Here is a 27,192-nt window from a genome sequence, read left to right as displayed (position 1 = left end):
TACAACAATTAACCACTGGGAGGGATGTATGCAATGTGTTAAGTATTGAAACTGTCCTACCAATTTGGTTTGAAACTGTCTCATTGCTATTTGTTTATCAATAAAATTATGGGAAAAAAATCAGTACATACAGAAGGGATTTGAAAGTTTAAGACAAAGGGCTTTTGACCAAAAGAACACCAAACCGTTGATAGCCCCAAAGCTGTGTCACTATTGTCAGAGACAAAAAAATAATAGTTCATATTAGAAATTAAAGAAAATCAGACTGTAATCTAGAAGGTGAAGGTTATAATCTATTAGGACTAAAACAAGGGTTTCTTATTAGCAAATTCATTAATCTGGCTGTTTAAGTTTATTTCTCCCATACAATGATGCAGTGTGTACCAAGGGCCCATTTCACAAGGTACGACCTGAAGCAATTCTGTCATTACATGAACATTAAATCTGCATGCCCCTACCTGCTACATATACAGACTAAATAGGGACCACATAGATATAATGCTTCAGTCAACAGTGGACCTCATAAGGGACTGGTCCTATGGCCATGATGAGCAAAACAATACAAGATTAAATCAAACAAGAAAATGATGGAAAATATTAAACTTTTCTGTGTATTATAAAAATGATAACAGCATACAGTAACAGGGCATGGTAGCACATACTTCTAGTGCCCAGCTACCCAAGAGGCTGAGGCAGGAGGATGGTTTGAGCGTAAGAGTGCAAAATAAGCTTGGGCCAAAAAAAAAAAAAAAAAAAAAGACCCCATCTCATATACATATAAATATATACATACACCAGGAATAGAGTTGCCTGTTGTCATACCCAGTACATAACAGATACTTTCACAGCAGTGTTATCCCCACCACTGTCACCACTAATGTGCACAATAATATGCAACCACTTCATTTTGCCATGACACTGAGGCTATAGGAATCTCAGCTCCATTATAATCTTATAGAACCATTGTCACAGGCCAATGTCAACTGTGGACTGAAACACTGTTAAGTGGCACATGACCACATAGAGAAAACACCTTTTTTGAACCTGATGTGTATTTAAAAAATAATCACTATCCTTCAAACTTAATAGATGATAAATGTCAAACGTGTACACTTGCAAAGTTCCTCAGATTTAAAAAACTGCAAAGGAGGAAGTACCTCCTTTCTTGGCTGTTGCTACCACTCACCCAGGGGCAAAATGCTGTGTATGCAAGAAAAGGGGAAATGTCCCTTTCCCTAAGAGGGGAGGAGAAAAAAACCTCTTTGGTGACTTACTGAGAGAAAAAGCCCCAACTCCACCCCACTCTCCAGAGGAGGAGCCTCTCTATTAACAAAGATGTAGCTTTTCAATAGAATGAAAAGTGATTAAAACTCTCTAGAAGGCAGTGGTACAACAGGCTAACGAGCTTCCTGTGAGTTGCTGATCTGTTTCTATAGCCACTGCTGTGAGTATGGAGGGTTCCAAATAATCTGTTTACACAATCTTCCAATGCAACCTGTTTTTAAACTGAGAACTTTCTCAGTCAGGCTGGCTGATAATAACATCATTCGTCACCCAAACAAATGGCTAGAAGCAAGAATATAAGTATGAATAACTTAACTGCTTATTGATGTACCCTAAGCATGATATAGCCACATGTATTTTTCTTTCTGAGGAGGATTTGTGTTCTTGTTCTCAATAATTAAGAAAAACTATATAAATGTAAGATCTAAACTCTAGACTAGTGGAAAAATCTGTTTTCCTTAGATAACAAATAGATCTAGGCTTCCACTAGGACCTGAATAAATCATAAAATTATCGACTACAACTTTAGCTAGAGCAGGGTAGCTCATTGGCATAAGCACCTGCCTGGCAAGGTCCTGAGTTCAACCCCCGGTATCACAAAAACAAACAAACAAACAACAATCGCTTGGGGCCAGGGAGATAGCTCAGTAGAATAAGCGCTTGCCTGGCAAGCGCAAGGTCCTGAGTTCAATCCCTGGTACTGCAAAAAAAAAAAAAAAAAAAAAAACCTTCAGCTAGAAAAGGTAACTTGAATTAATCAAACTGACTTAAGCATGAGTGTTAATTTTCTTACATGTAATATAACCCTCCCTAGGATTGATAGAATGAAATGTAATAAAGTATAAGCAATTTCCAGAAGGACCAAGTTTATTTCCAGTAAATATGACTGTATATTCTAGTAGCTCTTCAAAGCTATTACTTTTTCTCACAAAACCACACTGTGTAGGAGGTTTAGGTTTTTAACCTATGTGCCAAATATGCAGTATATAATCATAAAGTAATGAGACTGACAGACAAACATACCAAAATACACATTTCAAGTTAATTGTTAAGTCAAAGAAGTCCCTTGGGATGAGATACAACTCATTCTAATGATGCTGTTACTGTTCAAAATCTTTTAAATGTTGCTTCTGTAATTGCCCTAACCAGCGAACCATGAACTGCATACACAAGAAATTAAGTCTCATTACATGAGTGGCACATCTCATTTTGCTTTTTAAAAAAACCCTTAATGGTACTGCCCAATTTAATCATCTACTTTATTCATCTTAGATATATTTCAAAAAGGATTTTGAAAGCTTTCAAAAACTAAAACCTATTCTCCATTAAAAAGTAAAAAAGTTTGGATAACATTTCTTCATTTAAAATAAACAGAAGAGGGCCAGCCAAATAGCTCAGCGGATTAAAGCACCTGCAAGCAGGTGCATGGGCTAGGGGTTCAATCCCTTGACCTGCCATGCCAGCCCCACCCCCAGGGCACACTGAGATGGCAATGGAGACTGGGCATGATGGCACGTGCCTGTAATCCCAGCTCTTGGGAGGCTGTAAACAGGCAGATCACTACAAGTCCAATATAGTAGTGAGACCCTGAACACCTTGTAGACCCTCCCCTAAAAAATACAGAAAAAATGACTACAATAAAATAAATAGAAGTTTATCAAGAACCTCCAAGTGTCTATCCCTGGGTCAGGTGCCAAAAATACAAAAATGAAGAGAGCAGTCTCTATGTTCCAGGGGGAATCAGTTGTTCAAAAGAATGTCACTGGTTCTGAAAACAATTCCAAAAGGAGATGGCAAAGAAGTACAGAACAGTGTCAACAATTATGATAGTAATAAATAAATATCCTTCTAAAGTGGTGCTACTTTTTGATGGTTAAATTCTACCATATTTTTCAAAACAACTTGTCATCTTACATCTGTATGCACATATTAGGTTGATTTTACACAATTTCAGTATATAACAGTTTTAATAGCATGTCATAAAAAATCCTACACGATTGTTTTAATACTATATAATGCAAAAGCAACTTGAGACAAAAACTTGAAAAAAATTATGAAAGACACCAACACTGCGCAAATCTAAATTTTTCAGATAATCATTAGTAAGTAAATACCACTTGACCAATTAGAGAACAAATGAAGTATCAGTAACAAAAATGTTTAAACTAGGGGTTGGCAGATCTTTTTCATTTAAGAGCTACTTTTATTTTAGTTCTTGTGGGCCACAAATTCATTGCTGCTGCAACTTCAATCAGCTACAACAGCATAAAAGCATCTACAGACAAGAAAACAGTAAGTAAGTGAGCATGGGTGGCTGCTCTTTGTCCAATAAGACTATTTACAAAAATAGGCAGTTGGCCAGATTGGGCCTACCAACTACGGGACACCAACCCCCGGAAGACACTGTGCAGGCATACCAGGTTCAAGATCCAACTGACAGAGGTACTGTGAAGTATTCAAAGTCACCACCACTACTCGGTGTTTAAGAATATCTTCTTTCTGTGGCATCTGAAAGGTGGAATGTGTGCTTGAGATCAAACAGTACTGATGGACAACTGGGTGGACAGTCTTCACCCAGCGATTTCGGAAATATACCCTATAAAAGAAGATTAACAGTTGCAATTTACACTTATTAATGTCTTAATAGTAATGAATGTTTAAAATATTAACATTGTTATTTTAAGAGTATAATATCTGGAAATTAACAAAAACAAATCTCTTCACTGTTAACACTCTACTGGATTAGAATTTAACATAAAATGATCACTATGGCTGTGCCTTAGCAAAAAAAAGACGTAAGCAGGAAGTATAGGTAACTACTACAAAATAAATACTTTTAAGCACTCAGATTAAGCTTACATTAGAACACTGATATATAACACTGATATACAAACAAGCATTACAATTTTAAAGCTAAAAATATCTTCATTATAGGATTACCTTTCATAGGACATTATCAAAATATATTGTCTGTTTATTAATGCAAATAAAAATATGAAGTAGTATAATATAAATGTAAAAGTTTTTGCACATATCCCAAACTCTCATTTTAGTTTTCACTTTGAGATAAGGTTAAAGTTGCCCAGGATGGGCTCAAATCTGTGATCTCACTGCCTCAGCCTCTCAAATGTCGGACTTACAGAGCTATGACATCATAATATGTCTTAAACCTACATCTAAATAGACCTCTGTCTCAGGTTCTAGAAATTTAAAAATAAATTTAATTTTTGAACAATCAGAAAGCCTTATGAGTGAAAATCTTTAAAAAGTACATCTTTTAGGGCCAGCCAGATAGTTCAGCGGATTAAAGAACATGCTTATGTAGACCCAGGGACCAGGGTTCGATCCCCGGGGAGCCATGACGGCCCTGTCCCCGGGGCATGCTGAGATGGTGATTGAGACTAGTGTTGCAGGTCTATAATCCCAGCTTTTGGGAGGCTGAAAACAGGAGGATCACTAGGAGTCTGATCTGTGTAGTGAGACCCTGTAGACCCTGCACTAAAATACAAAATAATAAATAAAGTACATTTTGTGCACTAATTTCAACTGAAAAATATTAATAGGCCTGGTATTGTAGATTACTAAGATGGTACAGAAACGACTCTACCCATCCATCTCTATCCCATTCATATAACAAAGATCTCTCAGATATCACAGAGTTAGAGCATGTACTGCTTAGGAATATCATAAAGGCTTACTCTGGGTTTAATGAAAAGCCATCAAAATCTGACAGGGCAGTCATGATCTAAATGATACGACCTAAACTGTTAGAAGACTAGACTACACCCCACACTTGGACAGAGGGTTACACTTCCACACACTAGCAAATGGTTAATAGCACTGGGGAGGGTGCTGGTAGGTAGTGTTCGCTGATGCATGTGGTAGAAAAACTACAACCATGCCTACTAGCATGGCTGCTTCATATGCGCACATGGGAAGATAAGTGCACAGCAGCTCTCACAAGGCAGTACCAGTTGACTCCAACACACCACTGAGTGGGATGGAGGTAGAAGCATAAGGTAGAAGCAAGAGACCAGTTCGGTTACTGCAAGGATCTGGAAAAGAGAAGTAACTTAAGACTGGTATGGCAACAGTGGAGATTTGATAACAGACATAGTCATTAGAAGCTTTTTTGAGACAAAGTCTCATTAAGCAGTTCAAACAAGAATAATGCAACCATGAGTTTGGTTTCTGGCATCCTCCCCCCAAAGAATAATACAAACAGAATTTACTGAGGAACTGGAGGTAAAATTTAAGAGAAAGGAAGATTCCATGCTTTTAAAACTGGGTGAATGGTGGTGAAACAGAATCAGATGGAATTTGGGAGTTCTGTTTTAGATAAATCCAGTAGACATCCAAGTGGAAATATCTACATGCCAAATGATACATGTTTGAAGTTCAGGAGAATGTGCAGATCAAACGGCACAAAACTAGAGGGATACTAAACCTGGTCACTACATGAGATTACTTGGAGAGTAACAGTACATTAAAAAGAAACTAGTGAAAACAATAACAGACGGACTGTCGCAGTACTGGCAAGGGTAGAACACATTCAAGTGACAGGAAGGAATGTGAAAGTCACTAAAATAGATAATTGTAGAGTATTGGATGCAAGAATTTTTTTTTTTTTTTTTGTCTTCAATATTTGAGATTTGCCAGGGAGATGGCTCAGTGGAATAAGTGCTTCTCTGGTAAGCGTGAGGGCCTGAGTTCAATCCCCAGCTCCACCAAAAAAAAAAAAAAAAAGCCCATCATAGTCAATATTTGAGATTTTTATTGGTTGTGTTGAGGATCAGTACACATGATTCACTTTGTACACAATTCTTAACACACATACCAAATGGATACAAGAATTTTTAAAAAAGCATTTTAAGAGGAATAAAAAAGAGCTGGGTATGGTGGCACACACCTGTAATTCCAGCATTTTGGAAGCTGAGGCAGCTTGGGATACATAGTAAATACAAGGCCAGCCTGAACTATGCAGTGAGACCCTCTCTCAAAAATAAAAAATGAGAGAGACAAACAGAGCCGAAAGCTGTTCAGAAGCTGGAGAAAATGAGAACTGAACATGGGCCTTAGCAACAAAAAAACCACTGCAACAAAAATAATGGTTTCAGGGTAGAAATAAAGAAGGCTACCTACCTGCTTAGCTTAAGCTCACTCAAGAAGAGGATGCAGAGCTAAGGAGTACAGACAACTGCTAAATTTTGCTTAAAAGAATGCAGATAAGGTCCCTTCTAGTGGTTTTTAAAATAGCATAATAGAAAAGGAAAGAGGAGAGGAAAAGCTGTATAGAGAAAAAGAATGAGAGTTCATTTCCATGTGACAAGCATACCTTACAAAAGAGGAAGAATGGATTAAAATGGAAGGGGACGGCTGGGAAGGTGGCTCAGTGCAATAAGCGCTTCCCTGGCAAGTGCAAGGGCCTGAGTTCAATTTCCAGTTCCACAAAAAAAAAAAAAAAAAAAAGGAAGGGGAGGTGGTTATCAGCAGATAAAAGACCGAAGACCTCTTGAAGTGAAACTCTGGACATTCCTTCTGTGTCTGATCCATTGGTGAAATTACAAAGATTACTGCCTGGTGATTATTTTCATCATTATTACTCCTTTTTGATAGTTAAGAAAACTGAAGCTCAACGGGTTTGCAGCCAGGATTCAAACCTGTGTCCCTACCCTCTCTAAAGTCACATTTCTTATTTCCAAAATGGATTTAATGATTCAAACTCTTAAGGATTTGGGGAAACAAATGAAATAAAATACATGTAATATGCAGCGCAGTATCTAGTAGAAACAAACAGAAGTTCTCCACTTTCCTTCACCCATAGCAAATCTGAAACTAAGACAAGTATTTCTAATACTCAAGCAATATTCAATACACATTACACAAATGCAAAAGGTCAAACAGGACATCCAGGTGTGGTAAAGCTGGCTAGTAAGTAGGTATGGCCTGCTTATCACAAAATCCAAGGACACATGCACAAAGCAGTTTCCAAAGTCCGGCACAGGATTTCTCTGGAGAACTCCAGCAGGCTTTCCATTCAGTGGTTGAAACTTGACATCAACCTGGTCGCTAAGTGACACAGAAAGGATGACCACACTGAGTTTTGCCATTGTGCCCACTCCTGCGCAGTGGCCACCCTCATACTACAGATGCACTTCTTCTACTTTTACCTGGCCCAAACTTGCTCTGAAGAGCCTGTTTTTTTCCCTACCTTTAATAAAATTTTTGCCATCATTTGTGCTTGTCTTGACCTATTCTTTGCTAAGGACAGAAAAACCCTACAACCACCTTCAGAAGGCATTTGAACACCTCAAAACCTGGTAACAACATGAACATAAGCAGCCAAACCAATTAAGATATGCTTTCTACTTCTTCCAAAAGATTGTATGAGAAACAGTAGGAGAAATGCTTTTTTACTAGGCTTCTAAAAAATAGGAAGATCTGCTACTTAGTGTCTCACCAGCCTAAAATTTCACTAACAACTGCCTTTTCTCAATGAGCGATTGTTGAGGGCTCTCAATTTTATTTATTTATTTTTTATTTATTTATTTTTTTGGCGGAACCGGGGATTGAACTCAGATCCTTGCGTTTGCCAGTCAAGCGCTTATCCTACTGAGCCATGTCCCCGGCCCCAGAGGGTCTCACTACACAGATCAGACTCGTGATTCTACTGCTTTCAGCCTCCCAAGTGCTGGGATTACAGGAGCGTGCCCTGGCAGAGATCAAATCCTAGCCACTGCACTCTGCCTAAACAAGCACTTTAGTCCGCTGAATTATTAGGCCTGCCCAACTTCTGTATATTTGATTAAAGAAAGCTACCTTAAATTATTTTTACAAGCAAAGTTTTAAAAATTGTTTTCACTATAATATAATTATTAAGTGGTTTTTCTTTTTTAGACACTGAAATTGTTATAATACTACATCAACAGATTTATTAAAAGCTATCACTTAAATTTTTTTTTAAATATTAGCATGTAAACTAGTTCAACCAGTATGGAAATCAGTATGTAGCTTTCTCAAAGGACTGAAATTAGAAACTCCCTACGACCCAGCTGTTACCTGCTGGTGTCTTCTCCAAAGAGCTCAAGTCCCCACAGCACAGGGTTACCTGCACACTCATGCTTACGGCAGCACACTGTATGATAACCAATCCTGGACATGTTATGTACATTACCTATACATCATGGAATACTACTCAGCTAAAAGAAATTCACAAACTTGACATATTTATAGAGAAAAGGATGCATCTGAACAATAAGTTGAGTGAAACCGAGCAGACCACAAGCTTAAATGCCATGTGGTATCTCCCAAACAAGTGAGACAAAGCACAAACAGAATAATGAGACATGGGGACAAGAGACGGATCTCTTCTACTAGGAAAGTGGTCTAAAGAAACAAGAGTGAAGTCTGAGGATGAGGGGAAGGGGAAATAAACAGAATAAAGAGATATGCCACTTACAGAACCTAATAGCATCAGTGAAGGTAAACATTTTATGCCATTACATGAGCTAAGATTAGTAATAGAAAATCAGGATGGAATTGGAGGGAGGGAAGGGAATTTTTAAAAATAACAAGCTGTATTATATACACATACCCATTCCCTACCCCCACGTAGATTGCAAACTACATGTACTACAAAAACATGTAGTAATGAAATAAAAATGTTTAAAAAAGAAAAATATTAGCATAAAGTTGGTAACCTTATTTAAAATAAATCATATGAAAATATTTTGAGGGCCGGCCAAATAGCTCAGTGGATTAAAGCACCTGCAAGCAGGCGCAGGGGCCAGGGGTTTGATCCCTGGGTCTGCCGGCCGGCCCTGACCCCTGGGCATGCTGAGATGGCAATTGAGACTGGGCGTGGTGGCGCTCACCTATAATCCCAGCACTTGGAAGGCTGTAAATAGGAGGATCACTATGATTCCAATCTAGCAGTGAGACCCTGAACACCCTGAAGACCCTTCCCTAAAATACAAAACAAAAAAAATTTTCAACATTCAAACCAAAGTAGAATTAATTTCATTTTTCCCATTTTCATTCAATTCAACTCTATATTTGAAAGTAATATTTGGTGTAAGGGAAAATGTACTCAATATAGATATAGACAACCTAGAAATGGTAGAAGAATCATACTCTCTATTATAATGATCATTTTTTTCAAAAGGTAAAAGACAACCACCAGCTCATTTGGAAACACCTCCACATGCATCCAACTTAGTCAGGAAATAAATCCTAATGGTTACTAATCCTAAGTATTTAGACCAGTTATCTAAATACTCAATTTACCAGAAGCTAATATTAAAGAAACACTATAAAACTAAGTTTCAAACAAGAATTCTACTCAGCCCCCAGTAAAACTATATATTAAATCTGATTGGAAAATAAAGGCATTTTCAGAAGTCCAAAAGCTCAAAAATATCTCTTATTTACCTCCTCAGAAGAGCTGAAAACACTAAGTATCATCCACATGAAAAGTTACACACCACTAAAGAACAAGGTGGGAAATTAAGGAAGAGGAAGGTCTAAGATCTGCAAAGCAAAATTTATTACAGGCAAGAAGAAAAATTCTCAAGATGAGGGCAAAAAGAAGTGTCCAGATAACAGAACAAAATCTCAGGACAGAGACACAAGATAAACCCACCGGACTAGTCTCCAGGACAAAAAAAGGCACAGGTAAGTCAGCTAAGAGTTCTGACAATGTACAAAGTTAGCCATCTGCAGAATTACTTATGATACAAAGACCTCATCAAATTGCCTAGAAAACCAAGCAAATCAAATAATAGGTAAATAAAGATTACTTAAGCTACAACAAAAGCAAAAAAGCACTGAAAGGAAATACTGTTTGTTAGGAGCAAAGAATTTACAATGTAATATTTATAGAAAATACTAAAAATGAAAACTACCATAATAGTCAACAATATCTAAAGCCAATTAAGATATGTAACAGTTCATATATGCTGATTACAGAGAAGTAGAAATAAATGTAAGAAAAAATGGCCAAAGGAGAATTATTTGTCCCTCATGTTTGACAGGCCGCAGCTAAGTAAGAAAAGATGTTTTTACTACCAACTTAAAAATACTTCATTCTTAGGCCGATCTCACCCATATCCACAGCGGCTTCCAGGGTCACCCCACCGGCTCACACATCTCTCCTTCCAGCCAAGACCTCACCACTGAGCTTCAGGCTACACATTTGTCTGTTTGCTTGACACCTACCTGCTTGAGGGCACTTCAGAGGTGGCAAAAATGTACTCTGCACACAAACTAATCTCATTTTCTAAAATCTGTCCCAATCTTCCATGGAACCTTAAAACTGATTATAGTTTGTTATTCAACAAAGCCAAAACATTAAATAAAGGTCTCAATATAAATTATAGTTGAAAAAGTAATGGATTTTTAAAACATTACTGATCAAAGTAATCCATGTCATTTCCAATAGATATAAAAATATTTTATAACATATTTAGTTTTAATAAAATGTTTAATCAAATCAGCAAAGCAGAATTTTCTTCCAAATATCTCATTTTGCTATCTGCTATGACTCTACTCATACTAACCATAGTATATATATTTAACTATGTGAATAAACAGAACCAAATCCCCCAAATGTGAGTAGTGTTCACCTCTGGCTGGTGAGATTATCATTTTTATTTTCTCCTTTGTCATTGTCTATATTTTCCTCAATAAATATTTCATTGTGAAAGAGAAAATGGTGGGTTTTCAAATTACTCATCAAGAAACTCAAAAACACTGCTTCATTCTCAAAGAAAATTAAATTCTAAATCCCCTACTTTTTCACAGTTATTTGGAAAACTGTACTGAACTGAAGCCAGGACTGGGGATAAAACTCAGTGGCACTAGGGTCTGCCTGGTTATTATTACCAAATAGTTAACTAAGAAGATTTTTTAAAAAAAGAAAACTAAATTGAAAGTAATAGGAATACAACGCTTGATTACTTGGCCTATTTCATTATAAGAATATTTCTCTACTGCTGACTTCCAAAAAATTTATTTTGTCTCTATCGTGTACAGGGCCTCACTACGCAGCTCAGACTCCCAATGATCCTCCACGCCCAGACTCAGTGGCTGGCTCAGCACCAGTGCAGCATGTGGTACTGGGGATCAAACCCTGATCCCTGCGCATGCCTAAGAAGGCATCTAGTCTGCTGAGCTATCTCACTGGCCATTAAAAAATTTAAATACTTTCTTTATACTTCCATTTTGTAAAATATTTAAGGCAGACACTCAAAATCATTTAAAACATATCTCACACCTTTCTAAAAATCTGTGCAAAAAAAAAAAATCTGGACAGTGACAAATGCCACTTCTAGGCACATTATAAAAGATTGGGCTCTGGCTCAGTGACTGAGCTCTTCCCTAGCAAATGGGAGGCTCTGGTCTAATCCCCAGCATGACAGTCATATACCCCATATGATTTATGATTCTTTTTTTTTTTAATCTTTTATTTTTTCATTTGGTACAGGGTCTCACTACGCAGCTCAGACTCATAGTGATCTTCCTGTTTCAGCCTCCCCAGCGCTGGGACTACTGGCATGCACCACCATGCCTGGTTTAGGTGGCCAGCATGGTGTACCCCGGGTTTTGGGGTCAGCACAGTATGTGGTACTGGGGATCAAATCTGGGTCCTTGGGCTGGTGAGATGGCTCAGTGGTCTAAAGCACCTACTTAGAACAAGCTAAGCTAAGCAAAGCACAGGGACTGCGGTTCAATCCCCCAGCACCACATGCCAGCCAGCCCCGCCCCCTGGTAGGCTGAGCTGGCCACACACACACAAAATAAATAAATAAATAAATAAATATTAAAAAAAAAAAAAAATCTGGGTCCTTGTTCCTGCCAGGCAGGCGTTAGACTGCCAAGCTATCTTCCCAGGCCCTATGATTGTTAAAATAGGATATAGTGTGGTAATACAAAACTTTAATTCACTGGAATCTTATCCACGTATTGAATTCATACATAACAAATAAAAAAACCTCTTGAATATGTTATTAAGACACCAAGAGTCAGACTTCATCCCTAAAGAAAGTCTCTTTTTAACATCTAAAACAATAAGTGCCTTTAATTTATCTACAATGCAACAAACACACATTTTTTCCAAAGATGACATCTCCCTAATCATAACTTTTACCAGGACCAGATGCTGATTTTAAGAGCCATATACAAAAAGGAGCTATGTATAAAATATATTGCATTTTAAATTTTCTATCACTAAATGAAATAAAAATAGAAACTACATGTCACCTACAATGACTCCTAAAAACTCCATCTCAAAATATTTTTAGATCAGTTCAAATCCTGGCAAGCATAAGAATTTTATAAATTTTAAGCAAGGAGACTGAGGCAGGAGGACCACAAGTTCAAGCCTAGCCTAGGCAACTTTGACTTAGCAAGATCCTATCTAAAAATTTAAAAATAAAAACAAGATGGAAAGGAAAGTAGCTTAGTATAAAGGCCCTGGACTCAATCCTCAGAACCACAAAGCAAACAAACAAAAAATAATCATCAAGTATATATCTAAGAATATTTACTCCCACACTTGCTCCTTAGCTATCCTGATAGCACCACATTTCACAAGGCTGGGGCTTGACTACATGCCACCATTAGAACAGCAGACTCTCTTGCTCCCTAGAGACCTTCACGCTTCCTCACGGGCCAACACAGACACTTGGTGCCCTCTTGTGTTCCTTCCCCTGCATCCTGGAATAACTCAGATAAAGCTGATTTCCCCAGAGGAGAAAGTCATCCTAATTTTCTCCACACTATCTCTCAAACCTCTATTTGTTGTTTATGAGAAAAATTATAATTTAATCTGAAATAAAGGTAATAACAGATGGTGTTAATAAATTGTAAGAATTCAAAGTATTAATCCTCCTAGGAAACATATTTGTAAGTTAACACCTTTCCCAAAGAGAAAGGCGACAGTGAAAAATATAGGTTTATATATAGAAAATATTTAGAGAAAATAGGCTTTTTCTCATTTCATTCCACATACTCAAGAAAATAACATGACACTTGGATTTGAATAAATCCTAATACTTAGCCACTTTGGACTGAACCACTTTTGAGATTTATAGGGGACAGATCTGCATGGAGACAACATTGTGTATTTGGACCTCTAAAATTAGACACATACTCCACTACAACACAGTTTTCATTCTACATGCTTAGATACAGCACATGTTAGATTATAACCTCAAAAAACATTATCTGGAAAAAGCTAATCATAACCTAACAAAAGATGGGTTTCCATGTTCACCTATGACCAGAGGTCAAACTACCTATGCTAAGTAGACCAAGATTTGATAGGACTTTCTTCCACCGTTTCCAAACCATGAACTACACGATAATTGAAACTGTCATGTTTCCTACGCAACACATACTGACACACACATTATACAAGCAAATAAGACAAACTATCTCCACTAGAGTAAAAATATGGCAAAAATACTAGCTATTTAATTTAGTTAATGGTAACCAAAAAAATTAAAAAAGACTTGAATCTGAAGTGAACTAGTAAGATTACAATCTGAAGTAAACTAGTTAGTAGTGACTTTATCCTTCAATAAATACCACATTTCACTTAGAGTGAATTTTATTAAATAAAACTGTATTGTACTTAAATAATTATTTCTGCTTCATTTGTCTTCTAAAATTAAAACAAAATTTAGCAGAAAAATCTGTAAAGGCCACATCACTTTCTCTGTTTTAAAAATCCAATTCTAAAATCATTCAAATGACTATGATTATGGTTATTAAATAATTCAATATTGTTATTTCACTTTTCCTTGCCTGGGCTCAACTACAAAGAAAATGTGAATAATCATGTGGTTAGAAATTAATTTGTAGACAATAATTAATAACTTCAACAACCTAGGCCATGACACATTAGTTTGTAAAAGAGCAAAACTAAGTATTAATTCTTATAACAATGACAGCAAATGATATAGTAAATAACCACTTAATGACTCTTGTTTTCTGAAGAAAAGGACTGTATTCCCCACAATACTGTATTTAAATACATCTAGTATCCACATATACTCAGATGACATTTCTGTATCAAGATATTTATTTCTTAAACAGTAGGAAGAAGCTGTCAATGCCAATCAATTACTTTTAGCTGTAGAAATCATTTCAGCATTTCACACTATGAGCACGTGGCTTCCAAGACATTACATGCATGGTCATAGTCAGATTCCATTTCCAGACAAAACTGTCATTGTACGACTGCTCTGCCATGCTAAATGTTATAATCTTAATTACATTAAATTTGACTTACTCATTTTACATTTTTCTTATACTAGCATTTAGAGATTCATATAAAAATCTACTCAAATTGTTAACAACATTTTACTTATAAAACTTAAAAAAGGATGTCTTTTTCAGTTCTTAATGTTAAAGAAATGACCAAATGTTTTTACATTTTGCTTAATTTAAATGATTTCTTTAAAGGATCTCATTTCTAAATGCAGTTAAAGATTTTGGTATTTCCAAGGTTACTAAAATCTTTACAGACACCTTTTCTTAAGAATAACAAAGTATGACAAAGATACATAATAAGCCTTTAAAAATACCTGAGAGGTCTTGCCTGGGGATTGCCTGCTTCTACATATGGATGTAAATAATCCTTTATGTAGAGATCAGCAGCACTATTAGAATGGGTGCAAATGAGAATCCTGCTGAAATAAATGGTGCAAATAAAAAAAAATGATAAAACACAAAAACTATTTAAGCAATATAGTACAAAAAAAAAAAAGCAGTGGCCATCTTAATAGTATGCATTTACCTCAAACTACTTGGTACTCTCTAATGTATCATTAAAAATACACATATAGCATATTATTAGAAAATCATATTACTCCATAAACTAAGTTCCCCAAAATTATTTTTAAATCTACATATAGAAATATACTTTTAAACCCAGCTCTCTGTGCTCTAACGTGTAACAAATTCCTTCACAGACTTTAAGTTCTAATGGCTATTTACTGTTTTCTACACTTCCAATCTTAAAACATTCTAAGAGAACTCCTACCCTAGTGCCCTGAGATTGCCCCCACTACCACCATCACCCCCTGTGCATGGAATGAGTGCAGATCCTTGTACATGGTAGGCAAGTGCTCTCCCACTGAGCTTATTTCCAGCTCTGTAGGTTTGTTTCTATTTTTGTTTCTAATTTTTAAGAGCTAGGGAAAAACTATCTGCTGGCCCACTTCATTTTGTATTTGATATAAGCACAGTAGCCATACCCTGCTAGTAAGACCCAGGCACACATCTCTTCCCCTCACCTAGTTTCCTGCTGCTGCAGTATATGCTTGACAGCTTGAGCTAGTGTAAATGTTTTGCCCGTCCCGTAGGGTCCAATGATAAGGACAGGTGGCAGCTGGATGGAAAGCGGAGTGGTAATGGCCAGAACAGCTTCTTTCTGTTTTGCATTTAGTCGAGGATCCAACTGTTCATCCCATTGTCTGTGGAAAATTAAGAATGCATGTTATTTTAAAAATACTTATCTTACTAATAAACAGAACAGGAAACTAAGTATCCTACTTTTTACTGAACAATTAAAACAATCGAAATAGCACAGCATCTATAACAAATAATACTATTCTCAACCCACTTTTTAGGAAATTACCCAAGAGAGTCACTGTAAGTTGTTATAATATGTACCAAAAGTAATTTTAGTTTACTTGTGGAATTGCAAAGAAGTTCCGTGAACTAATGTAAAGACATTAAATACTTCTAGTTTAGGTGCTGCCAATTTTATAATGACAATGTTTCAAAATATAATTTCACTTTAATTTAAAAAAAAATCAGAAAAAGCCAAGCAATGGTGGCACACACCTGAAATCTTAGCACTTGGAAGCTGAGACAGAAGGACTGTTAAGAGTTCAAGGCCAGCCTGGGCCGTATGAGTTCAAGGTCAACCTGAACTACACAATGAAATCCTGTCTCAAAAACCCACAAACAAAACAAAAACAAAAATCAGAAAACTTTTTTTTGGCAATAACAAACTATTCATTTATCTGCATAGTAAGTAAAATGAGAAAGGAAAACTCATTAAATTTAAAATTCCAATCCAGTGAAAGGTCTCATAATTTAAGGTTTAAACCAAAAGGAAAAGAAAAATCTTAATTCCGTAGGGACTAAGTTACCAAATTACCTAAGTTACCAAATTTTTACAAAATGTTAATTTTTTTTTGGTGGAACCGGGAATTGAACTCAGACCCCTGCACTTGCCAGGGAAGCGTTTACTCCACTGAGCCATCTCCCCGGCCCCAAAACGTTAATTTAGAAAATGGAAAATTTTTTAAAATACACAAAACCAAATAATATGAAACATTTTCTAATACTTTCATAGACAAAAATTATATAGACATCCCTTTTTTTAAGAGTATGACACCTGTCAGGGTAAGAGAGATGGCTACTCTAAGATTTATTCTAATAGTGTCCAACCTGAGTTTTGAAGATTTAATGGACAGCAGATACTGAACCAAATAAGTGGAGAAGTAACAGCATTCTTTCTCAAACTCAGAATTCAAACATTAAATATTATGACAATAATGGCAAAAATGATGGGGATATAAACCAAAATGGGAAGGATATATTAAGATTCTTAGAAAATGAGAAAAGAACATACAAAATAATCCTGAAGTAGGAAATCAGAGTTAGGCAGGAAAATTTCCTCTTTATGAGGCTACATACTACTTAATCAGAGGTTAGTTTATTATAATAATCATCATGCTTTGGGTCTTACAGAAAAAAAAGAAAATCAAACCTACAATGTGTTAGCTTTGACTAATAATCTTAAACCTCCCCCCTCAAAATTTAAACTACAAAATCTTAACTATGACCACATAAACATAGCATTACTTACTTTGCTGAACTTGAAAATATTTTACATTAAAACAAAGAAAAAAAGAACACTGAATAATGGTAGTATTTTTTTTTGGAAGTTATTTATTAAACCTCAACTACTTTACTTCAGAGTTCCTCTGTATTAATCAGTTTTATATTCACTGTTTTGCGAGTACCTAGCAATTTGCATCTTTTCTAAGGTTGTAGGTGATTCCTAGGTCCAGAATTGATGTATGCAGTCTATAACATTCTTAGCATTGTTTTCGGCCTTCCTCTACTATTGGGCCTTGCCAGCCAAGTAACACTTCATTTCCTAGCTTCCTTTGTTGGAATTAGGAAGAAGTCCCTAAGAAGTTGTTTTATATGCAAATGAAACCCCATTAATAATTATTATTTTTAACTAGGAGAAACCCTTTCTTGCTCCACTGACTTCCTCCTTCAGCTGGCTGGAAAAGAGGATATGGTAAATAAATCTACAGCAGTCATCACATAAACCCTGAGGGAACAGCATCAAGAAGAAAATCAACGGGCATGGTGGTACAGGCCTACCCCAGCACTAAGGATGGCTGATAATTTGAGGCCAGCCTGAGCTACAAAGTGAGTTCAAGGCCAACCTGAACTGCACAAGGAAAACCCTGTCTCAAAAAGACAAAAATCAATCAACCAACCAACCAACCAATCAGCATGTTCTACAGGCAGAGAGAAAAGGTAGACTTGCTGGCATGGCCACACCCCTACACCAGCCATAAATCACCCACCTTTAGGTTTGTACCTCTCCCTGGTTTAGCCTGACCTCTATGACTCCAGATACCTGCCCTGAACCAGGAATGTCTCCTGTATCTAAATTAAGTGTACTTGGAGATAATGATACCTACAATCAAATGATTACCTTAAAGACTCAATGAGAAAATACATACCTTTACATAAACTAAAATATTCACAGGAAGCTGTTTGGAAAAATAATTGAGTGATAAAACTATACTTAATTTTACTATTACTAAAACATTCTCTGAGAATTCCATTACTTAACTAGTATACACTTTTAAAACCAAAACTAAAAAAAAAACAAAAACCCACACACTCCAGTCTTTCCAATCTGGGGACTTTAAGAATGAGATAAGATATACGATTAAATACATAGTACAAATCTAAGAGAGATTAATGACAAACTTACAGGTATAATTCTGAAATATGTCAATATCTCTTTTTATGCAACCCATTCTGCTTATCAACTGTTTCAGTGTAAATAAGTGCTTCAGAGCAGATCAGTAACTTTATCAATCTCAGTCATCTCTGTAATTTCTGGCAATGAATAATGAATATGTAAAGAGAGCCAATGATTAAAACAAATTGTATTTATTTATTGTACCACCAATTATTAAGGGAAAGATTTATAACACATATGCTACGGATCATCTTTGATTTTTCACAACTTAAAATAGTCTTTCCAAATCTAATCGGCTAAAATAAAAATTCATTCTCAGAACCAGATTAGTTCAAAAACTCCTTCTCTGACATAACACATTGTTGTAATTACAGACTACATGTTCAAGAGTAATCTCTCAACTTCATTCACCTATCTAGCTATACATTACTCCAGAAAAGATTTTAAATGGATAAAGGCTTCTCAGTATGTTCCTAGACTAGGAACTTTTTAATTACTACTTATATTACAGTAATAAGTCTTTTTCTGGTTGAAAGTTTTCTGCTACTGACATTTTCCTATTACTTTTGCAGTTAACACAGTGTGTGGTTATAATATACATAATTATCAGAGGTGAACATACTGAGTAAAAGTGCTCACACGTTTACTGGTATGTCCTCATATTTGATAAGTTGGGGCCATAGTGAGACCCCGTATGAAATACATTAAAAAAGAAAAAGTTAATTTTAATTTTTAAATTTAAACTTATTAACTTGAATGTGTCCAATATAAACAATGTGAAAGACTCTACTGGTGTACAAAATAAGGCACAGTTTAAGACCTCAGAAGCTGTGAGAAAAGCAGAAACATATAACACTGACAAAAATTAATTGAAGAGAAATTATACTTGAAAGCACAAAACCATGCCTAGCATATGCCAGGTACTTAAAAAATGTTTATTAAGATAATGAAATGTAAAGGTTGGGTTCATCTATTTGAAAGAGAAAGCACTTGAGCTGGATGATACCAGGCAAGGATTATTTCAGAGAGGAAATTACATAGAGAGAAAAGACGGGGGAAGAAGAGCATACGGAGTTCCTTAATGGGTAGTTTCTGTTTTGCAAGATGAAATGGTTTTGGAGATCGAACTACATGCTTAAGATGGCTGAGATGGTAAATTTTATGTTATGTGGATTTCATTTCAATTTTTAAAAAGTATTTAAAAGAATTAATAAGAAGAAAAGGGGTCAAACATGAATAAGGCAAATTAAATAAACTTCAAGGCAATGAAATATGGCCTGACCATGGAGATATGGAAAAAGTGAGCCGCGAACTCTTAAAAAAACATTGCTAGAGAGCAGAGTAGATGAAACCAGGCAATGGAGCTTTGTATTCCCCTCTCACACTTCAGTGACACTTCAAGAAGCCTTCAGAGATTGGTGAGCAATTAAATGACATGATTATTTTGGAAAACTGACTCTGAAAGAATCATACAGGTTGTAACAGCTGTGGTGACACAGCAGCAAGAGAGAAGACAAACTAGACAGCTACAGAGTAGTCCAGCCTATAGCTAAGCCCTGGTCTGAAGAATGGAAAGAAAGGGATAAACACAGAGAAGCTAACCCAAACAAGAGCTGAGCAACAGGCGCCTCATGGACTTTCACCACTAGAAGCACAGTGAGCAAGAAAAACTGGATCGCTCTAGAAATCTCAAGCTATTCCTTCTCAAAATGTTTGACAGTAAAGAGAAAACACAGAAAAGGCAGTAAAGGGAAGTAAAAACAGGATTGGAGTTTCAGGCTGCAAGACAGTGCCTTCTTTAGGAACAGAAGATATGAAATGTTTGGGGAACTGATCGGTATCACTTCTGGGCCCTGCTATACACAGGTCCCACATGGTCCTGTGCTCGTTCTTCCCAACAACACCCAGAGACTTGGAAACCAATTCCTGAAAGTTCTGGAGCATCCAATAGTATAGAACAGGCATACCCTGCCATGGCTTAATTGACATACATGATAAGCCTCCACAGTATACCGATCTCTTAAAAGGTAACATTTAAAAAAAAAAAAAAGCAGAGTAAGCGGAGGAAGATCTGGGCCAACTGGACAAAACCCAACAAGAAAGCACTGGAGAGGCTGAGGTAGGAGGGCTACTGTGAGTTTGAGGCTAGCCTGCAGTACACAGGGAGTTCAAGGCCAACCCAAAATACAGAGAACCTCTCTCAGAAATAAAAAAATAAAAACAAAAAAACACCAACGAAAAGGATAAAGACAAATATTCAGTCTATCACTACAACTTATTTAGAAAACAAAAACAGAAGTATCTTCTTTAGCTGCATATAAAGTTATACCAAAGAAAATTTAAGTAGAACAATATTTATATAATCATTCACTTGAGAACAGTTTCCAACCAGTATCTTCCAGCCCACTTTGCTAAATCACAATATCATCTACATACAAAAATTAACAATTCAAACTACATTAAAAAGGCTTTAATTTTCTCATTTAATTCTATTCAGAAATAGACCTAGGGCCAGGGATATAGCTCAATGGCATAGTACCTGCCTGGTAAGCACAAGGTCCCAAGTTTGATTACCAGTATCAAAAGAAATGAAATAGCCCTAAATTGCTTGGCATACATAGTTTCAAGTTAAATGCTGTTAAGAAAATCAGTAGAACTCATTTAGACTGTGAGCAAAAGCAAACAAAATAGATGATGAACCACAAATGTTTCATTCTAAGGTTTCCGTTATCTTCCTTTGTAACTATTAAAATGTCTCCTAAGGAACATAGGAAACCCTTCTTATAAAAGTAGGTTTAAGTTCCTTGACACAGACATTCAATTAAATATTAACAAATTTCTCTTACTAAGACAACTCCTTTCTGTACCTGTTGGGACTCCAAGGTATAGTGGGAGTCATACTGATGTCTGGGAACAATACACCATTGTCCTTGATCCTGTCTAGTGCATAATGCATTTCACAGAGGGGTAATCGATTTAATTGAAACTGAAGTTCAACCTGAAATACAAAAGGAATTTTTGAAGAAGAAAAAAAAAAAAAGACATTGAAGCAAACAAACATTGATGCTAGCAGTTCACTAGAATATTTTGTGGAGATAACAGGAACAAGTTTAGAGAGTCTAAGTAAAACCATATTCCAATAATAAGAAGTATGGATAGTATTTGCTTTATTTATTTAGGACCAGGCACAGCAATAAGCATTTTATGTGGATTATCTCATTTAATAGTACTAATGATACAGAGTTACTAATCACACTTTACATATTGAGAAACCAAGCCACTTATAAATTAATCTCTATATAAATATAAAGGTTATCTGATTCAACCCTTCCTATCAAGAACACATTTGGCCAGGCGAGGTAGTGCACACCTGTAATCCCAGAACTTGTGCTTGGGAGGCTGAGACAACAGGACTGCTGTGAGTTCAAGACCAGCCTGGGCTACAAAGTGAGCTCAAGGCCAGCCTGAACTACACAGACAGAACCTGTCTCAAAAAAAACAAAAACAGAACACATTTGATAAACTAAATCACCTCTGAAATATGTCTAGAATAATAACCAGCCCTTTTACACTGTGCCAACTAACTAGAGATGAATAATGTTCACCAATTTTTATGTTTAAAAGGAAAGATGTCATACTTCCAGTTGAATGACAGACTGAATATACAATTCAACTAAAACCTTTAAATGCAGAAAGCAAGAGCAAATACAGCTACAGAGAGGCATGTTCCCGGGATATAGGTTTAAATAGTTTCTCACTTATTTTCCCAATGCTGATTTAAATTCAACTTTGTATACAACTGGACCATTCCAGAGGTTAATTTTTTTTTAAATATATTTTCTAAGGGAGTTACCAGAGGTTGAATTCAAAAATAGAAGACTTCAAAGTTAACTATTAACACTTCTGATTACATACAGTAGAAAGTATATCAAATCAGGAGAAGGAGATTGGCTGACAATGGTCTTCAGACATGGTCAAGATGTCACCTTCAAACATACCTGTGTGTCACAGTCAGGCCGAAGACTGAGTTCTTCACAGCATTCCCTGGATAACCGTAAAAATATATATTCTTTTGTTTTTTCTTCAATAGTAGCTTCATAAACCTTCTCTTTGGTTCCCTGGCTCTGTACTACCTTTTCTTTAGGAACTGGTAATAAATAAACAGCATTGACTTTGGTCATCACCAGTCGTCCAGCCAAAGTGTCTTCAGAAAGTGTCTCAGTAAGCTTAAAACGACCAAAAAGTTGTCCGTTCTGGGCATACTTTGCACCTCCAGAAACTCCAGTGAGCATGAAGCTTGCTAGAATCTGCAATTGCACTTTTAGGTTGAATCTAAAATCAGACACAGAAAACTATCTTCAGTATTATACATGAAGATCATAAAAACTAGAAAGGTTAAAAAAAATCAAATATAAACATACCAAAAACTGTAACTTCTGTAAGTTCTAACCTATAATGCTAATGACTGCAGACTAGCTTTCTGCCTTAAATCCAAGCTTTGCAAAAGACTCCTTCAATAGTGTTAATGAGTAATAACCAGAATAACCCTGTGTTCTCAGAGACAAGGAGGCAGAGCTCCTATAGGAACTTCGGATGCCGCAATTTAGAACAGCGGGGTAGTCACAGTTCCACAGGCACATGCAGCTATGAGAGAACACATATGTGAAAGATGTACAGAGAACCAAGGCTGATTTACATGGACAAACACAGAATGCGAGAATGACTGTCACTTGGCTTTTATGGTATGAAATGGGACTGGTAATGTTATCATGACAAGTAAGGGATACATTTTCTACTTTTTCTTATGAGGTTTAAAAACACTTGAAAAAGTTAAACTGCTTAATATCTTTGTGGAGAAGACAACATCTAATGGTAGTATTATTTTCAGATCTGTGTATATGACATCAAGACTATCTTGAAATTCTATAAGAAGAAAACATTTTTTAAAAAACTTTATAAATTCCTTTCATGGAAATGTGTATTTTTTTGTATATTAGAAAACCAGCTACTACAAATAACTATATTAATATTATGAACATCCATTCATATAATTTACAAATTACAAGGACATTCATGAAATGCCTTTTCTGCCTTAAAGTTGTCAGTGACTAGCCTAGAACCTAAAACTTTGAAAGCTTGATAAATTTTCTTTGGCAAATTTTAAATTTCTGCAATTTTCTGATTTTTGTCCCAGGTACCATATTTCCATTTCAATCACTGCATTATTCTCTAACAAATTCTTGAAATTCTACCTTAGGAAATACATAAACATTTCACTATTATATTCATTTTAGAATCTGCTAGCCCCAAACAATCACTATTTAGCAGGCAAGAAAAAGTAATTTCACAGTTTTAAAGCAACAAGAAAATCCTCATCATTTAGTTATGCCTCATGACAAAGCTTTTGAAGTAGAGGTACACACGCACCCACAAAACCCATTAAGAAACACAGCTTTTCCCACAGAAGATTCATCACATTGAAAATGAAGCCATTATAGACTTTCTACCACAAGTTTTAGCTACAATACTTAATCTTCTAAATTATTAAGACATTAAAACGAATTCTATTAGTAATTTCTCTTAGGTATTAAAATAATTACATTTTTAAAACTAACTCACAAATACCTAAAAATACAAAATATATTTCATAATCATCAAAGCTATTTCTTCCTAAAAAGAAAAGCTGTCTTTCCATTATTGCATGCCACATTTCACAATCAGTATTTAAATTTAACATACTTGGTAAGCTTTTGGGTAATTACAGAATAACCAACCAAATTTTCAAAACTTAAAACCACACTTCTAGCTAGTAAAAAATATGGCTCTCTCAACCACAGCAATAGTTGTATCTCTTAATTAATATTTTAATGTCAAATCTATGTAGTGAATCTATTTTCAATGGGTTTTTGACTATATGAACAATAAAAATCAACCAGAGTAACAAGGCAACCCCTGGGGTTAGTTAGAGAAGCAGAGCAACAGCCCCAAGGTCTAACAAACCTATTTTCCTGAGGAAAAGTGCACTCCATATTGGGTCTGTCATGCCAAGCCTGAGAAGGCACTGAGAAACCTGGCACAACAACCTGGCTAGACAGACACGCCACTGCGCGCTTTAATGCACACAGAGCATCAGCCAAAGTAAATTTCTTTTGAAAACGTATCTCTTAGAATTTAACAGATTTCACTTCAAGGTAGAATCACTGAGCACACCTCAGCATGTGGCTAAGAATAAGTACAAACAGATCTCAAAAGAATTCAGAATGTATTTTCCTTATTTCTTTATAACATTTCATACTATCAAACCATACTCTTGAATTTCCAGACTGATTTTAAAGACCATCTCTTAGGAGCGGGGGAGATGGCTCAGTAGAATAAGCACTTGCCTGGTAAGCACAAGGGCCTGAGTTCAAGCCCTGGTTCCCCAAAAAAAAAAAAATGATTGTTGGGGGGCCTGCCTCTTAGCTCAGTTATTTAAGTGCCTGCTTAAACAAAGCAGTCAGGCCCAGGATAACACGCGTGGTTCGATTCCCAGATCCTCAAGGCAAACCAGACCTGCCCTGAAGGCATCCTGTGCCCTAAAAAAAAAAAAAGTCTTTCTTCCCTAAAGACCATCTCTTTTAGAAGATAAATTTATTACTAAATTCAACCTTAAACCAAAAAAAAAAAAAAAAAAAAAAGTATTTAAAACCACACTTCTAATCTATTTTCAAGAAAAGAATGCTAAGACTGGGACTGGGGAGATGGCTCAGTAGGATAAGCGCTTGACTGGCAAACGCAAGGATCTGAGTTCAATCCCCGGTTCCGCCAAAAAAAAAAAAAAAAAAAAGAATGCGAAGACTACTGTTTTAAAGATACAGTTCAATCCTTATCAAAATGTAAGAAACCAGTATGAATTCCCTCAATATTACTTTCATTGTTAGTAGTGTTCTACTTAAACTGTCAAAAAATTTTTCACTGATATAGTCTCTGAACCTTGGGAATATACCACCAATCCTGCGGTAGCTCTGATTACAATTTCACAACAGGGTATTTCAATGACACAACACATCTACTACTGACAATACACATCCAAATTATTCAGAGATGAGTCCATTCACTCAATCTGTTGTTTCTATCTTTAAATTGTGTCTCTAACCACAATAGAACAATTCCAACAAGGACTTGGGTTTGCTCTGATGACTGCTATCGATTGAACAGACACAAAATTACTCCATCAAACACAACGAAGCATGGACCAAAGACCAAATCAACCCTCTGATTATTTTTGTACCACCCTTGAATAAGAACATATTTTACAAGGAAACCTAAACAAACAAACCAAACCAAACTGAATCAAACCAAAACAATCATTTTACATCTACATGTCTCCCAAAGCGTCATAGATCGGGCTTTTCAGAGGTGGCTGGATCTAGGGTGTGTCACACTGGGATTAAGGGAATGTGAATATGCATTAAGGATGTAATAACTAGATTAGTTCACTAATTGGCTTAACACAGTTCCGGCTGTGAATAATGAGAAGACCTATGCTGGGTGTGGGTGGCAAGGCTTGCTGCTGCTGCTTTACTGATTGCTCCCTTCTACCTGCCCTGCCATGAACCATTTCTCCTTTATGATGCCCCTCTACCATGCCACCCTGCCTTGGAGCCACTTGACTATGGACTGAAACCTCTACAAACTGTGAACTATAAAAACATTTCTTCCTTTAACTTCTGAGTGTCAGGAATTTTGTCTAAGCAACAAAAAAGTAACTAGGATATCAGACTGTAACACAGGGGCCACAAAATCTATCTGGCCCTTTATAAAAGAAGTTATTTTAAAAAACTGATCCCTACATTAGGCCATTGTTAAGCAGATGTATTAAAGAACAATCAGGGCCAGGGATGTGGCTCAGTGGTAGAGCTCTTGCCTTGCATGTACAAGGACCTGTGCTCAATTCTCAGCACCACATAAAAATTAATTAATTAATAAGGATAATAAATAAAAACACCAAGACATTTAAAAAATATCCCTTCATATTCAGGGATATCCTGGGGTAAGGATATGACTAGAAGTTTTCCTGAATTCTCTGCTACAGTAACTCCCTACTTGTCACGTGTTACATTTGCAGCAGTAAATTCTCATTTCAAAGATTTTTCAAAACTCTTGTACAAGTCAAGCGTGGTGGCGCATGCCTGTAATCCCAGCACTTGGGAAGCTGAGGCAAGAGCATTTGCTGTGAGTTCCAGGCCAGCTTGGGCTACAAAGTGAGTTCAAGGTCAGCCTGAACTGCCGAGCGAGACTATCTCAAAGACAAAGAAAAGTCTTATACAGTTAACATATATAACACAAAGGTGATTATCTATATTGGTTAGTATTCAATTTGCAAATACTAACTTATTAACTGTCCAAGTTTAAAGATTAAAAAAAAAAAAGTTTAAGTATACCTGTAAAAAAGACTACATACTACATAGTCTACAATCTGTTTCCCACAATCCTTTTCATGCCTAAGTGCACTATACACATGAGCACCAAGCGTTGCAACTGATGTTGTGCTAGTCTCTTATATTTCTTTATTTTTTTGAGTTGAATATTGAAGAACATTCAAAAAGGAGACAATTGCTAAAACATAAAAATGTCTGTAATTTTACCAGTTCTTTAACTCTTGCCAGTATTTATACAAGTATAAATTTACGTATTTGTCATATACAGAAAATCAGAACAGTAGTACAGTTTTTACAGCTAGCATATTTTCATCCTTAATATGGCACTATATGCATCTTCATTGTATTAAAAATCTTTCAACTACCTGGGAACTAAGCTACTGCACTGCAGATGGTAATTTGTAACAGTTGTTTCATGATGGGAGTGCCTGTCATTGTGGTATTCTGAATATGGGC

General features: G+C 36.1%; 1 protein-coding gene across 4 annotated transcripts in view; it reads right to left on the bottom strand.

Moving 5' to 3' along the window:
- The window catches only part of Helz (helicase with zinc finger), a 168,186-nt gene that overhangs the window by 70,580 nt on the left and 70,414 nt on the right, over positions 1–27,192 (bottom strand). For 3 of the 4 annotated variants that reach the window (XM_004630034.2, XM_023713863.1, XM_023713865.1), the window contains 5 exons: positions 22,315–22,648; positions 21,184–21,314; positions 15,585–15,764; positions 14,874–14,978; positions 3,702–3,880 (listed from right to left, as the gene is read on the bottom strand). In XM_004630034.2, the coding sequence (XP_004630091.1) occupies positions 3,702–3,880; positions 14,874–14,978; positions 15,585–15,764; positions 21,184–21,314; positions 22,315–22,648 (929 nt within the window). The remainder of the gene's footprint in view (positions 1–3,701; positions 3,881–14,873; positions 14,979–15,584; positions 15,765–21,183; positions 21,315–22,314; positions 22,649–27,192) is intronic. The other variant, XM_023713864.1, reaches the window with a different exon arrangement.

This window comes from Octodon degus, unplaced genomic scaffold, assembly GCF_000260255.1.
Source record: "Octodon degus isolate 3935 unplaced genomic scaffold, OctDeg1.0 scaffold00033, whole genome shotgun sequence".
NCBI lineage: Eukaryota > Metazoa > Chordata > Mammalia > Rodentia > Octodontidae > Octodon > Octodon degus.
This window is presented reverse-complemented; position numbering and strand designations above follow the sequence as displayed.